The sequence below is a fragment of the Melanerpes formicivorus genome, unplaced genomic scaffold, assembly GCF_026170545.1.
Source record: "Melanerpes formicivorus ecotype bairdi unplaced genomic scaffold, bMelFor1.0.p_v2 SCAF_2, whole genome shotgun sequence".
In the NCBI taxonomy this organism is placed as follows: domain Eukaryota; kingdom Metazoa; phylum Chordata; class Aves; order Piciformes; family Picidae; genus Melanerpes; species Melanerpes formicivorus.
This window is the reverse complement of record NW_027142354.1, coordinates 34425823-34442173: the sequence shown is the minus strand read 5'-3', so window position 1 is coordinate 34442173 and position 16351 is coordinate 34425823. Positions and strand designations below refer to the sequence as shown.

The 16351-nt window shown below is 45.7% G+C and overlaps 1 protein-coding gene across 2 annotated transcripts in view; it reads left to right on the top strand.

Moving 5' to 3' along the window:
* Window positions 1–1773: 1773 nt before the first annotated feature.
* SRD5A2 (steroid 5 alpha-reductase 2) overlaps window positions 1774–16351 on the top strand; it is a 49041-nt gene continuing 34463 nt past the window's right edge. For both annotated transcript variants that reach the window (XM_068155894.1, XM_068155884.1), the window contains exon 1: window positions 1774–2091. In XM_068155894.1, the coding sequence (XP_068011995.1) occupies window positions 1808–2091 (284 nt within the window). In that variant the 5' untranslated portion in view covers window positions 1774–1807. The remainder of the gene's footprint in view (window positions 2092–16351) is intronic.

The following is a 16351-nucleotide window of genomic DNA, read 5'->3' as shown; positions in this document are numbered from 1 at the left end:
ATTACTCCAGAGCAGGAGTGGGATTCAGTCCTTCCGACACATTTGTCTAGGCATCTTTTAGAGACATGTTATGATTCATTTACCTGTTTTGTTACACCTTAGAAGTGCCTCCTTTCCATGGACAAGAAATGGTTTATATGTGACCAGCTCACTGTTTAAATATTAGAAGAATTCCCATCCCATTTGTCTTCCCCTGTAAATGAGCAGAATTGAGTCCCTTCAGCTTGAATCCAAACAAACAGGCTGATGAGCAGGGCACTACCTGAAGCCACCAGTGCTGTGTTTGAGATCACAGACACCTCTAGTTCTTATGATGTGCCTCTTTTTCAATTTTAGTTTGAATCCAAAGCACACTTTGAAGTGATTCCTACTAGCTATTGAACTTTGGTTTGTTTCATGGAACAGATACCTGCAGCAAAGACTCCTTAAACAGAGGAGGCAAGTGAACTCACCTCCCATAGCCTAGACTAGTGCATTCATCAGTCAGATCTTGAATGAAAAACCATTACCACCTCTGCTCTACAAGAGTATTTTGCATGGTACCCAGTCCTTTGTGGAGCTGGATCCAAGTGCTTTCTCAGTGAAGCTGCAAAATGACACAGATGAGACCATAACTCATGGCCATGAGGTGATATGCTGTAACCTATTCATTTCGGATGAAACTAATCAAAACATTATGTAAAGTAGCAGCAGTAACGATACAGAGCTCAATGTTCTGCTAGCCCTCCTCTAGTAATCCAATGCCCTCACAATCCTTACCAGATAAAGATCCCTGATGAAACAGGAAAAAAAATGCCTAATTTCTGGACTGCAGTTTCAGCCAAACTATTGTCAACACTGCTTCATATAGTTCAGGCTGAAGGAGTTCTGAGCATACTCCAAAGCTAACACTCACATTAGAACCACCTTCACTAAAACTTGGGGCATTTAAAAGGCTTAAGCATGGACTGATTATACCGAATATGAGCTGCAGCCGTCAGACTCGTAGGTTTTGGCATGGGTTTCCCTAGTCTCACCACGGGCATCTGCATCTGTTAACTTCGACTCGGCCTTTAGCATCTCTCTGCCTTTGCTCTCAAAACCTGCCCAGAAACGACACAGCGCACTCTGCTATTCCAAGGCTGCTCCGCCAGTACATCACGGATCAACGGGCGAGCGACGGCATCGCCTTTACGGCGACAGACGCACTGCAGGCCGAGTTACCATTTCACTACCTGCAAACGTTCCCGTGCTTGGGCTCCCAGCATTCACGCTGCGACCCAGGGCAGGGCTCTCGGGCCGCGATGAGCCTAGACTCGCCTCGCCACATTTCTTCGGGGTCGAGGGAAGCAAACTCCGCTGCTCCCGTCCTCCCGGGTGCAACTGCTCGAACCACACATACGCAACACCCCACCTGCAGGCGGCGCCCTCGCCCTGAGCCGCCCACTGCCTGTTCTCGCGCAGGTAGCCCGCTCACCGCCGCGCGCCCCGACCCCCAACCACAGCCCTCGTGCTGGACGCCCTCTAACCGCCACCCTCGGTCCTGAGCCGCGACCGTGCCGCTACCGGGCTGCTGCGGGGCCTCCAGCGGGCCGGTTAGCGGGAGGGGCTGAAGTGGGCTCCACCGGAGGCAGCTCCCCTGTGCGCTGGGGCGCCTCGCCCTCGCCGGCAAGAGGGGCTGCGCCCTCTGACGAGCCCGGGCGATGGGAGGCAGCGCGGCGGGGCGGGGTGACCGCCGTGGCTCTAATAAGGCCAGGGCTGGGGCCGACCAACAGCCGTTTGCCTCTCGGTACCCCGCGCTGCCTGGCGCCCCCGCCCGCCCCCGAGCATGCAGTGCTTTCCCAGCCTGGTGCTGGCGCTCAGCTTGTTGCTGGGCGCCCTGGCGCTGCTGCAGCTCTCGTTGTACCTCCGGGTACCATCCCCGTACGGGAAGCACGAGGAGCGGCTGTGCCGGCCGCGGGGTCGGCTGCCTGCGCGCTGCGCCTGGTTCCTGCAGGAGCTGCCCTCCTTCCTCGTGCCCGCGCTGCTGCTGGCCCTACGCAGCCCGCCCCGCCTCGAGCCGCTGGGCTGCCGCCTCCTCTGCTGCCTCTTCTGCTGGCACTACTTCTACAGGTACCGCTGCCGGGCAGGGCTCCCGCAACCTCGCGGCTCCCACTGCCCGGAGCCGCCCCGCTACCGGCCCGCAGCACTCCGGCGGCGAGCGATGGCTGCGAGGAGCTGTGGCGGCCCCTTGGGAAACGAGAGAATTAATAAACCAAGGGAAGGTGCGGGAATGGGCGCAGCCGGGGCCGAGCCGAGCGGGCAGTGGGGCTGGGGCAGATCTTGGTTGCAGCATCGCTCCCTTCCGTGTCAGACGCGGTTATTCTCGTCATCGCCAACGGGAGGGCGCGGGAACAGCTAACTCGTTCCCCTGGCTTATGCTCGAAACGTAGGGACCTGTCGGGTCTACATCCCTTCCCCGTCCTGGCCACCGCGGGAAGGAGCAGGCAGTACTTGGGTGCTTGAAACAGGGGAGGGTATGTACGCTTCGGATTTATATCTTAAAGGGGGGAGGGGGGGAAAACAAAGGCATGAGGTGTCGCTAAGATGGAGCAAAGTTTCGGATGAAACTAATCCAAACGTTATGTAAAGTAACATGCCAAGTGCTTATTGCGGGCAGGAGACGCACAGCACATGCAGCGCCGGGAGCAGCGCCGGCCGCCAAAGCAAGCCGTGGGAACGCGTGAGGATGGCCCGAATGCAAACCCACTACAGCAGTGAGAGAGCAAGGACTGAACGAGCCGCATTGCTGTGCAGTTAGCACAAGGAAGTACAAAGTCACCGCAGGCTGGAGTTGGTTCTTTATGCTCAATTTGTCATCCCCACTTAGCTATCCAACTACCGATTTATCTTAATTTGATGGTTTTTTTTTTTTTAAAACTTTGTCATACCAGATGTCAATGAATGCTGTAACTTATTAATTAACTCTGGTTTTGCTAATAGGAAGCTCAAAGGTAGAGTTTTGGCCCATTGTCGGTGATAACTTTGAAGTGGCGTAGTGCTACAGTTGTCACCTGGTTCTGCAGTCAGTGGGACATGGTTGTGGAGTATCACTGGAATATATCTTCTGACATACCGAGTTGAATGTATTTTATTTTCTGCCCCAGTTCCATTTTTAATGGAGTTCTTTCATGAAGAGTTTAACTTTTGGTTTTCAATTAATGAAAAAAGAAAAGGCTTTTCACAAATGACAAGTGCACATAACAACATTATGCCATTAGAGCTATGACACAAAACCTTTTCTGACTTGATTTGTCTTCTTTTACCCCACTTTCTATTTCTTATTTTGCTTCCTAGAAATTTAAAACATTAGTGTGATAATTGATCAGAAATTCTTACTTGCAACTCAAACAAAATTGGTATGTTGAAAATCCAGCTGCAGTACCTCTACAAATAATTTAGGGATAGAAACTATAGGCTGTTGTACATAAATTTAAAACAGAGAATGGTTTAAAATGCTAACCCACTATGTTAGAGATGTATTAATTCTTTGCTGCACCATGTAAGGTGCAGAATATAGTATGTTTGACTCCCAGAAAGCTAGATGTATTAGTTATATGTAGTTATCCTGAATTGAATTTAATTAATTCTGCTATTGTCAAGAATTACTGATCAGTGGGGACAGGCAGGTTCTTTGAGGGATCCTTGGTAGCATGACTAATGGTCACAGTGTTGTGGTTATAATTAGAGCTTTATTATTATATAAACATTAACGATCAGCATACCCTATTGTCATCTACAATTTCTAGCAGCGTATCTTCTTGTTACACAAGTTTTAGCAATTAGTATACCTTAGGGTTAAACAGCTTCTAGTAATTTGTGTAGCTTTCTTATTGTCTAGAATTTGTATTTACCTAGACTTTCTGGTCACTTGGATCCTCTGCAGACTGGGTCAAATTCTCATAATCAGCACACAATACAATAATTGTAATCTAGACTTAGACCTTACCCAGAAGAATATGAGTCCTCAGAGAAAGAAGACAGTGGTGGTGGAGGTACCTCTACCTACCAAAGGATCACAGCTTTGCCATCCAGCAGCAGTTTCTAAGTCCATTTGCAGCTGCTGGATTTTATAGGCTGTATCTCATGTGCTGTTACATTTCCCTGTTCCGTAATGGGTGCCACCACATCCTAGCGACAATGGTGGTGCGCAGAGGGGGTGACAGATGATCAGCATGCCTGTGTATTATGGCCGTTTGCCTTACAAAATGGCATTAGTTATGCTAGCTGTATGACCAGGAGCTGGGAGCAGTGTGTCTTGGTCACAGTGGGTTAGGACATTTCATCAACAATACGGCATTTGAAAAGGGGTTCAGTGCTTTGGTATAACAGCTAGACTTTATCTTGGTATTTTTTCAATTTATTCTCTTTACTAGAATTAATGTAACAGTAGTTTTAAATACTTTCATGGTTAAACTTGACTAAAGTGTAAAAAGTAAATCTTACAATTGATCAATAATACAACTACATTTAGTTCATGTAACTACATTTAGTTGATGTAGCCTACTCTAGTTTTTCTGACTTAAATATTTTGAAGTGAATAAAGCTGTTTCACTTTTAATTAAAAATATATGATGTTAATCTGCTCCTACCGATCATCTGACATCTGTATTTTAGCATTCACAGAATCACACTGGATCACAGAATGGTAGGAGTTGGAAGGGATCTCTAGAGATGATCTAGTCCAACACCCCTACTAGCACAGGATCACCTACAATAAATCCCCCAAGAGCATGTTCAGGCGGGTTTTGAATGCCTCTGGAGATGTCTTTGTATGAAACAGAGAAAAGTCTTCATAAATTTTCACATAATGTAGTGTCTTCTTTCCCTGCACTGGGAAACTTTTATCATTCTTAATTGTGTCTCATCTAGTGTAACAAGCCTGCATGCAGAAGGGTAATTTGATTAGAGGTATGCTCAAAAGGACTATATTGTCTCCTTAATGGAGAAGCATAGATTGATTTTTTTTTTTAATGTCCTGCTGTGCTAGCTGTTCTGCCTTCCTATATATTTTAACCAGCTGTGCTGCAGTAGTAGCTTGTGTTTGAGTGAAGCATGTATTTCAGAGTAACTTCAAGTCTTGGTCTGAAGACCTCAGAGGAATCCATCATTTTCTATAGAGAATCCACTGTTTTCTTTGGTAGTGTAGTCTTTTGAACTTTTTACTATCACTTAAATTATGTGTTCAAAATGTCTCCCTTGAATTTGACTTGCCTTGATATTTTTTTTCCCCAGTGGCGCTTGCTAGTTGTCACTCTGTGCTAATTTAAAGCACTCCTCAGTACCCTTTAGTATTTTCTCACCATGATATCGCTTACACAGTAATCAGATCATCTTTCAGTTTGCTTGTTACAGAGCTGTCAGGTCCCCCATCTGAACCAGTGTAATCTGGACAATATAGGAGCACATGATCATATTTCTTATGCATTAACTACTGCACATGATATGGTGTTTATGCTGAATTTATGTTTTTATGGTGGATTTATGCCAGCTGCAGGGGAACAGACATTACCTGATCTGAAACAGGGTGGTGCAGATACATGATACTTCATCCAGCATAAGGTTGTTTGGGATAAAATTACCTTTTCATAAATTTAGGAACAGGCTTAAACCAGCAAAATTAATTTGTCCTGCTTTTGAACATGGTGTCAAGTGGCTGCAACAGTTTTTATTTGATCCAAGGTATCCTAAACCAGATTTATGTCACAGAACCACAGCTGAAGGCCCTCAATGCAACACATTTTCCCCCTTCAGCCCTCAGGTAATTTTTATAGCTTTTTTTCCTCTCCTTTCCTAGTATCCATTTTAAAATGAAGACATCAGTGTTTGATGTAGAATACAATACCAGAGTTGTAGTAGTATATCTAGAGATAACACTACCGTCCTGTTCCCATATGCTTCACTCATGCTTACATATTGGAAGACTGCTTTCCATTTTCCACAAAGCTGTTTCCCAGCTACTTTGAGCACCCTGGAGCTGTTGTAACCACTAGATGGTTAAAAATCTACCACTTCTTAGGAATGGTTTGTGTTTGTGTCTGTATTTATTTGATTTTGAAGTAACTTTTCTTTGTGGGCTTAGTGCTCTGTAATGCTGTCCTACCCACATTCATATTCACCAGCTGTCTGGAATTTTTGCCACGTGCCAGCTTTACCAGTAGTAATTTTGATCATTGAGGAATATGCTGGAGTGCTGTACCAAGCACTCTCATCTCCTTCTGGAAACTCTCTAGGTTAATGGTAGTGGCTCCTCGTGGCCAAGGACTTTATAGGACCTCTTTGCTTGTCCAGCAGAGTCCTGTGAGCCAGGTCTGGTAGGTGGTATCCTGCCATTAACCCCACGACTGAAAGAGATGGTCATCTGGACACCAACAGCTGTCCAAAAAGCCAACCCTTTTCTAGTGAAGTCAAATACAAAGATTTGCTGCCCGAGAGGATGCAGGAATGGGATGGATGAAGCCAGGAGACCTTCCCCACTTTCTGCCTTGGCCCAGACGCAGCGGTGACAGCAGTACGCTCTCAGTCTTTCTCTGCCGCCACTAGGCAGCAGCCTCTCTCTTCGTGGCAGGCACAAGATGGTGCATTCCCTGCAGCTGTAATGAAAGGCTGCGGGCAGGCTTCTGCCGCTGCTGTGGGGAGGAAAAGGAAAGGAGGAATCCCGGATATCATCCCCTACCTCTCTTTCTCTGCTATCCTTAGCCAGCAGGTCGTGTCTCGATACGCACTTTATTACCACAGCATGGTGTGAATTTAATTAAATTAGCTCCGTAGTGCTAAGCAGCCATCCTATAAAAATCTCAATTTATCACATCTGTTGTGAGTAGTTTCTTCACTTTCATACGGAAGGGCCTATGGTAGTTGGGCCAGAAAAACTGATGGGGTGAGAAGGCAAAGAAGAGGAGGAAGAAAGTGAGAAAAGCACTAAATGCCAAGTCTACCATCTGTATAAGCAGTCTCTGTGAAAAGCTGGCCATGAGCTGAAGATGACAAATGGCATAATTACAAGAATATTTCTTGTGATAAATTACTTACAAAGTATTTTGCTTTGAAACATAATTTGTAATACAGCCTCTCTTACCAGAGGGGCTGTACTGGTTAAGAAATACAGTGAGAATGCCAGCTGCAGCCCTCAGGTGGCATTGAGAAGCTTGCTTGTGGCATTTCCACTTTGCAGTCCAGCTTGAAAAAGCAAAGGCAGGAAACAGTATGTGGTGACAGGAGAAAGTCATTGCACTCATACCATACAAACCTTAATCCTGTAGTTCTTTTCAAAGTGAGAAAGACAGAGTAGTGAGGAAGCATAAGAGATGCTACCATGCACAGTGGCAGGGGAAGAAGGAATGGTCTCACTGACAATCTTGAGGATACTGGTGTAAAAGACAGGGTTCTTTATTTGCCCTCCATTCTGTTGCCCATAATAGCTGAGGCACCAGCAATTTAAGGAGGCATTTCTTCTCTTGCAACTTTGTTTCCAGTCCCACAATATTTACTGTGTTCATACATTTTAAAAAATAAATGCTGTTTTGATTTCTGAAGTGCACTCAGGTGAATTGATAGACATTAAGCAGGTTGCTCTTTCAGACACAGCTGGATCTCCAAACAACTTTGGTTGCAAGTGACCTTTCTGGTGTGCCTGTACTTGGTTTCCACAAATTGACAGCTTTCTACAAAAGATCAGGGAAAGCAGGCTTTCATGGCACAAAAGCTTTCATGGCCAATTTCCCTCCCTCTCAAACTAAGATGAGGAGAGAAAGAAAAAGACTCGCCTTCTCCCCAGGCTCTGAAGAATGTGGCTTGTGTAGTCCCTCTTTAGGCCTACGTGTACTGTCTGGTTGGTCAGGCAGGTGCAGCATTTAGTTGGATATGCTGGTCATTTTTTCATGTAGGTGTGCCTACTTGAGATCAGTAACAAAAGCAGCTCAAACCAACAAATAAAGATGAATGCAGGCCTCAAATGAGTAATTCATTTACAAAATAATCTGCTCATAATTTTTCAAGGTCCTTTGTATTAGTTAAGAAGGAGTTTTAGTTATTTTTTTAAAAACATTAAATGGATAAACAGATAATAGTGTATAAAATCAGATCATATAATAACCACTAGATTCACTCTCATTTTTTTCCCCTACAGAAAGTTACTTTACACTTTTTTCTTAGAAAGTCAGCATCATTAAGTGTCAATAATTAAAGATGATGGCCAAGGGCTCGGGTCCAGCCAACATAGATTTAGGAAGGGCAGGTCCTGCCTCTCCAACCTGATCTCCTTCTATGATCAGGTGGATGTGGGGAGGCCTGTGAATGTGGTCTATCTGGACTTCAGCAAGACCTTTGACACCGTCCCCCACAGCAAACTGCTGTCTAAGCTGTCAGCTCATGGCTTGGACCGCAACACTCTGTGCTGGGTTAGGAACTGGCTGGATGGCCGAGCCCAGAGAGTGGTGGTGAATGGTGCCACATCCAGCTGGTGGCCAGTCACCAGTGGAGTCCCCCAGGGATCAGTGCTGGGCCCCGTCCTCTTTAACATCTTCATTGATGACCTGGATGAGGAGATTGAGTCAGTCATCAGCAAATTTGCAGATGAATAGAATAAACCATTATTTTTAGAATTTTTTAGAATAAACCAAACCAGGTTGGAAGAGACCTTCAAGATCATCGCGTCCAACCCATCAACCAATCCAACCCACCTGAACAACTAACCCATGGCACCAAGCATCCCATCAAGTCTCCAAGACACCATGACACCAAGTTGGGAGCAGATGTTGGTCAGTTAGAGGGTTGAAGGGCTCTGCAGAGGGACCTCGACCAACTGTACAGATGGGTGGAGTCCAGTGGGATGGCATTCAACAAGTCCAAGTGCCGGGTGCTGCACTTTGGCCACGGCAACCCCATACAGAGCTACAGGCTGGGGTCAGAGTGGCTGGAGAGCTGCCAAATGGAGAGGGACCTGGGGGTACTGATTGACAGCCACCTAAACATGACCCAGCAGTGTGCCCAGGTGTGGTGGGTGGAAGGGTAAGGCCAAGAAGCCTCCTCCCTTCCCCCTTGTAAGGTAAAGGGAAAGAAACTTGAAGGGAAAGAAAAAAAAAATCACAAGCTGAATTAGCAAAGCAGTGGAGCTATATTTACAAAGCAATGTAGGGTATGCAGGGGAATATTTACAAATTTACAATATCTACAATATATACAAAGATATACAACAGAGTAACACAGAAATGAGAGTAACCCCCCTCGGCAGAGAGGGGGTTCCCCACCTCCGCTCTCCCCTCTCTCCCCCCCCTTTTCCCAGAGTGGGATAGAAAGAGAGAGAAAAGAGAGGGGAAAAAAAATGTTAGAAGCAGTTTTGTGTTAATTGGAAAAGCAGTTAATACAGGCCTTATCAAGTTTGTCAGTTTGAAGGCCGGAGCCTTGGCAGAAAGCCCAGCACAGAAAGCTGCTGCACTGTGGAGAGGCGGAAGCAAGACTGATAGAAAAGTCCTAGAAATGCTCAGTTCACTCCCAGTTCAGAAGGTGCTTCCTCCCACTTCACCAATGAAATTAGTTTAGATTATTCCTTCCGTTTACCAACTTCCGTCCACCATATTCCCTTTCTTAAGGGCACAGCCTCAAACGGTCACAGTCCACCCCTTCTAAACAATTTCATTGGCTGTTCATACTGTCCATCCAATCCAAAACCATATTTACAGTTCGTGAGTAAAGTTCATAGTCCATTCCAGATATGCTCAGATGTAGATGATTCAAAAGTCCAAGGAAATCAGAAAATGAGAAAAATGGAAAACAGTTCATTTCTTCACCGACGAAGCAAAGAAAAGGGAAACAGGGAATCTCAGGGTCTCTTAGTTGACTCAGGGCTCTCAGGGATCTCAGGGTTCGTGCACCGTAGATTCCTCGTTGATTCTTCCTTTGGATGCGATGTAGCTGTACAACAGTTCGAAATTAACCTCTTTCAGCTAAAGTTAAATTTCTTTGTGGAATACACTGAATTTCACCATTCTCTTGCATTACCCAATAAGTGTGACCCGGACCTTCAGCTGAAACCACCCCTCGGACAGGCTTAGCCTCTCCTGAGGGTGAAAATACCCAAACAGTTTTACCTAACAGATTCTTTTCTCTAACAACAGGAACTCTATCACCTACTTTCCGTAGCAAATCTGAATGTGCAGGTCCAGCTCGGTTCACTGAACCTCTACTATTTACCAGCCAGGTTGCTTGTGCTAAATGTTTTTCCCAGTTTTTCAAAGATCCACCTCCCATGGCTTTGAGAGTGGTCTTCAACAAACCATTGTAGCGTTCAATCTTCCCTGAAGCTGGTGCATAGTAGGGAATGTGGAATATCCACTCAATACCGTGCTCTTTTGCCCAGCTCTTTACAAGGTTGTTCTTGAAATGAGTTCCGTTGTCTGACTCAATCCTCTCTGGAGTTCCGTGTCTCCACAGGATCTGTCTCTCCAGACCGAGAATGGTGTTGCATGCAGTTGCATGTGGAACTGGATAAGTTTCCAACCATCCAGTGTTTGCCTCTACCATAGTAAGCACGTACTGCTTACCAGAACGAGAATGTGGTAGAGTGATGTAGTCAATCTGCCAAGCTTCACCATAGTTGTACTTGGACCATCTGTCACCATACCACAAGGGCTTAAGTCGTTTTGCCTGCTTAATAGCAGCACAAATGTCACAGTCATGGATGACTTGCATGATAGCATCCATGGAAATGTCTATGGATCTGTCACGAGCCCATTGGTATGTTGCATCTCTGCCTTGATGTCCTGACGAATCATGAGCCCACCGAGCTAAGAATATCTCACCCCGGTGTTTCCAGTCGAGATCAAAATTAGTGTCCATGTCTACTTGAGAAACTCTTGCAGTTAGATCTGCCTGATGGTTGTGTTGCTGTTCCTCAGTAGCTTTGCTCTTAGGAATGTGAGCATCAATGTGTCTCACTTTCACTGGAATTCTCTCGATTCAATCAGCAATGTCCTGCCACAGGTTGGCTGCCCAAATAGGTTTTCCTTTCCTCTGCCAACCACTCTTCTTCCAGTTCTTTAGCCAACCCCATAGAGCATTGGCTATCATCCATGAGTCGGTGTAGAGATAAAGCTTTGCCCATCTCTCACGTTCACCCACATCGAGAGCTAGCTGGACAGCTTTTACCTCTGCGAACTGACTGGATTCTCCTTCTCCATCTTTTGCCTCTGCAACTCGGCGTGTTGGACTCCACACTGCAGACTTCCACCTTCGCTTGTTTCCAACAAGATGACAGGAACCGTCTGTGAACAAAGCATATTTCTTTTCATCATCAGAAAGGTCATTGTAAGGAGGAGCTTCCTCAGCACGAGTCACTTTCTCCTCTGGAGGTTTGGCACAGTTGATGCCTTCAGGCCAACTTGAGATCACCTTCACTAGACCAGGTCTTTCAAGATTTCCCATTCAAGCTCTCTGTGTTATCAGAGCCATCCACTTAGACCATGTTGAGTCTGTGGCATGATGTGGTGTGGAGCCTTTGCCTTTGAACATCCAATTCAAAGCTGGCAATCTGGGAGCTAGAGGAAGTTGTGATTCAGTTCCAATCACTTCAGAAGATGCTTTTACTCCTTCATAGGCAGCTAAAATTTCTTTCTCTGTTGGAGTATAATTAGCCTCTGAACCTCTGTAACCTCGACTCCAGAAACCAAGAGGTCGTCCACGTGTCTCACCTGGAGCTTTTTGCCACAAGCACCAGGTTGGACCATTGTCACTTGCAGCCGTGTACAAAATGTTCTTAATGTCTGGACCATCTCGGACTGGTCCCAGACCCATTGCTTGAATCACTTCTTGCTTTATCTGGTCAAAGGCTGCCTGTTGTTCAGGTCCCCAGTGGAAATGGTTTCTCTTTCTAGTCACATCATACAGAGGTTTCACAATCTGACTGTATCCAGGAATGTGTAGTCTCCAAAATCCCACTATCCCCAAGAAACGTAGGGTCTCTTGCTTGTTTGTGGGACTTGCCATGGTAGAGACTCTATTTACCACATCCACTGGAATGTGTCGGCGTCCATCCTGCCACAGCACTCCCAGAAACTGAATCTCTGTGGTAGGTCCTTTCACTTTGTCTCGTTTGATGGCAAAACCTGCATTCAGAAGAATGTCAATGATTTTGTTACCTTTCTCGAAGACTTCCTCAGCAGTTTTCCCCCAGACGATGATATCATCGATGAACTGGATGTGTTCTGGAGCACCGCCTTTCTCCAGAGCATCGTGGATCACTGCATGACAGATGCTTGAGCTATGGATCCAGCCCATTGGCAGCCTGTTGAAAGTGTACTGGATTCCTCTCCAGGTGAAAGCAAACTGAGGCCTGCATTCCTCTGCTATGGGAATAGAGAAAAATGCATTAGCAATGTCTATGGTAGCATACCATTTGGCCTCTTTGGATTCCAGCTCATACTGAAGCTCCATCATGTCTGGTACTGCTGCACTCATAGGTGGTGTCACTTCATTTAGGGCTCGGTAGTCTACCGTCAGACGCCAGTCTCCATTCTGCTTCTGCACAGGCCACACTGGACTGTTGAAAGGTGAATGAGTTTTGCTGATGAGTTTCTGACTCTCCAACTGACGAATCAGATTCTGAATGGGCAACAAAGAGTCACGGTTGGTTCTGTATTGTCTGTGATGCACAGTCTGAGAAGCAACCGGCAATTTAATGTCCTGTATCTTGTGTTGTCCCACAACTGCAGATTCATCAGAAAGCTCAGGTCTGACAGATAGCTTCAATTTTTGTCCATCAATTTCTATAGAAGCTACTCCAAAAGCCCATTTGTAACCTCTAGGGTCTTTGAAACGCCCTTCTCTCAGAAAATCAATTCCCAAAATACAAGGTGCATCAGGTCCGGTCACAACTGTATGCTTCCTCCATTGTTTACCAGTTAAACTTATATTAACCTCTACCTTACTTAACTCTTGAGATCACCAGTGACTCCCAGAATAGTTATAGACTCTGATCCCTGATAATTTGATGGTATTATGGTGCACTGAGCTCCTGTGTCAACCAAGGCCCTGTACTTCCGAAATTGTGAAGTGCCAGGCCACTGGATGTACACATCCCAATAGATTCTATTATCTCTGTTATCCCTCTCCTCCCCCTGGCGGGAGGCAGGGCACCCCTAGTTATGGGGAACATGCGCACATGTGCATTGCACATAGTTTGCAGAGTTATAACTTTGCATGTTATAACTAGAGCCACTGTTGGAACCATAAGAGTCGTTCTGGGGAACTGTGGAAGTAACAGCTACCCTTCTGGTATTGCTACCTCGGGTTCTGCCACTTTGCAATTCCCTCAGTGTCACGGTCCGGAGACATTAACTGCCTCGGTCCGGAGACACAGTTCTTTTAAATATTCCCGTGTTGTGAAATTAAAGGCACAAACGAGGCCAAAGTATCAACAGCTAGACTATTTATTAAATAAATAAGAAAGGGAGAGGGAGAAAATAGAGAAAGTGGACATAAGAAGGGAAAGGGAGAAAAGAGAGAGAGAGAGAGAGACGAGAGATAGAAGAGGAAAGGAATTATATTACCACACCCCTCATCCCCCCCAAGATAAAGTCTATGGAGGAAAGGTGCTGCAGGAGATGTTGGGTTTGTAGAGACACCGTGGTGAGGCTTTTGCTGGAGAACAGCTGTGGTCCTCTGGGGAGATGTTGGGTTGATACAGGAACAGTGCTGAGGCTCCTCTGGGCAGCCTGGGTCTGTAGAGGGCTGGAGCTGTGGTCCTCCGGGCAGCTTCTGTTCTCCGGAGCAGCATTGTCCCGGCTTCTCAGCGGCCTGGCCCGTCTCCTGTGTTTTTCTTCATCTCCATTTTTCTCCCCGTTTTTCTCCTCTGTTTCTCTCCTTTGTTTCTCTCTTGTGTTTCTCTCTACAAACCAGTAGTTGCTCAAGTCTTTTATACAGTTTTTTAGTCCTTAGGTATGTAGTCAAAATATTGTCCCTCAGGAATTCCAGTGGCAGGAAATCTGTGTGTTTGGGCAAGACCCTGGCTGGAGGAGGGGGGAATCTCCGTCTACCCTGTCTCCATCCAGACAAAGCTCAGGAAACAGGTGGTGATTATCTTGCCCTAAAGGTGTGATGGCTGGGTCCTTGGGTCCATTGTTGTAGTCCCGTGTTATCACGATGCAATCACAAGCTGATTTGCATCCAGGATTGGTGGACAGGATTCTTTCCACCTTCTTTGCAGTGGCTCTGCTATCACTTTATCTTTGTTGACTCACATAGAGAGAGACAAACTTATTAGACCCTCACACCACCCCGTCAATCAAAGATAAAAGGAAGAAAGAAAGAAAAGAAAGGAAAGAAGTGGAAAAGGAAGGAAAGAAGTTTTAAACAATTTTTGCAATAGACATAAGTTTTGATTGGCTAACAGCACAAATCTGTTGTACACCATCATTAGACACAAACTGCATATTGGACACTACATGTTGAATCACTGTATGCAACAGGGATTTATACAAGATTGACAATTATAACAAAATTAAACCAGGTAATTACACAAGGTGAAAGCATCCTTGTTCCTCCTGGAAGGCAGGAGAACAAACAAACTCATACCCCCCCCCACCCCGTCAGTCCTTCAGTTTGGAATTGAAGTGAGAGCTTCCGTCCAGATCTGAATGTCTGCGGGGTTATGAAAAGTACAGTCCTTGAAGAGATGTCTTCTGTGATGCAAAGCTTGAGAAGTCTTCCATATTATAGCAAGACAAGTCCTTCTGACAATACATCAGGTAGTCTTCAGCATTAGAACTTAAATTTAGCATTAGAACTTAAATAAGAAACACAACCTTGAAACATACAAAACTGGTATTTCCAGGTTACCATTCAGAGCCACCCTCTCAGGTGATAATTACTTTGAATGGGCCTGTAAGTATCGTTGATTGTTTCAGGTTCTCTCAAAGCCAAGCTAAACACAAACAAAGGCCTTTTTCCAAACCAAGTACAATTTTTTGGTGATCTCCTGATTCATGCTTCACCCCCCAATTCACCACTGGGAAGTGAAGCCCTTGGTTGCCCTGGGGGCCATATCCCTCCCCTCATCAAATGGTCCCACCAAGAGGGGAGCAGTGACCTCAGCCCTCTTTTTAGGCTCGGGCCAACATTGCACAATGATTTCTAATTGCCTCGTGGCTACCCCATCAACCACTTCTTTTGGAATACCTTTCTTCTGGCCCATCCCCCACCAATATTGCCGGGTATTCAAGTGTTCCCTGCCTTTAGCCAGGTGCCTACTAGGAATAAGGCGCATCTGGCCCTGGGGGCTTGGTGGGTGAGTCATTTTCACATGTCTCAAGCCTCTAGTTTGAGGTTTTTTCATTTCCTCAGGTATACTATACTGCCTAGCATAATCTAGTAACTCCCTCCCCACGTCTTGCCATGTCCTGGAAGAAAGTGGGGTATTAGCTATTTCCTTTTGAAGCTGAATACCTCTTATTTTAAGCAAGTCATTGAGACCCCTGATCAAAGGAGTCATTCTGTTTGCATCCACCAGGACAGAAAGAGGGGATTCAAAATTATGTTTTAGTTCCCTTTCATATATCATCTGCAGGCATGCAGCTTTTTGCACATTCTCCATTATCTGATTCATCCCTCCCCGCAGAATTAGGGGTTCACCCCTCTCCTTTGGATCAAACCCCCCTGCCCAATAGGCAGCCCTTTGCGTAAGACTCCAGGGTCCACTTCTGTTTTTTGTAGTTAGAAAAACATTATCACCCCAATAGCCCATGGCTTCAGCTTCTGTTAACAGAATCTGATCACCTCCAGTTTTTGAAACTCGCCAGACATATTCCACCTCAGATTCCTCAGCAGAGCGTGCAAATTCTGCACGAATTTTGGCCAATTCAGTGTAGGAGAAAGGCGTTTCTTTGGTTGTGATAGTGGGGGTAACCTCCCCATCCTCATATAAAACTTCAGTTTTAATGAGAGGTCTGATATGCGCAGCAGCTTCCTTAGCCGCTGTCAATTCTGCCTGAGGGCACATAGGGGCAGACTCCAAGTAATTCACACCCTCTTTTGAGTCCAAATACGAATTTTGCCTCCTCTCCTTTTCCAATTGAATTTTAAGATCTGCCACTACATCTTTCAAAGTGGCAACATGGCTTTGTAGTGACGAAACTAAGTCCTGCAAAGAGGAAATAGTTATATTTTCCTGTTCATGCCATTCCTCTTTCTCCTTCACTGAGGCGGCTAAACAGGCACCTAAAATCGCACAAATAAAACCTTTGCCTTTCCCGGCTTTTGCTCGTGCATCTTTCTGCAGGGCCACAATTCTATCAGCCACACTCTGGAAATTATGCCAATTTTCACGGGCCCAGTCAAGTAC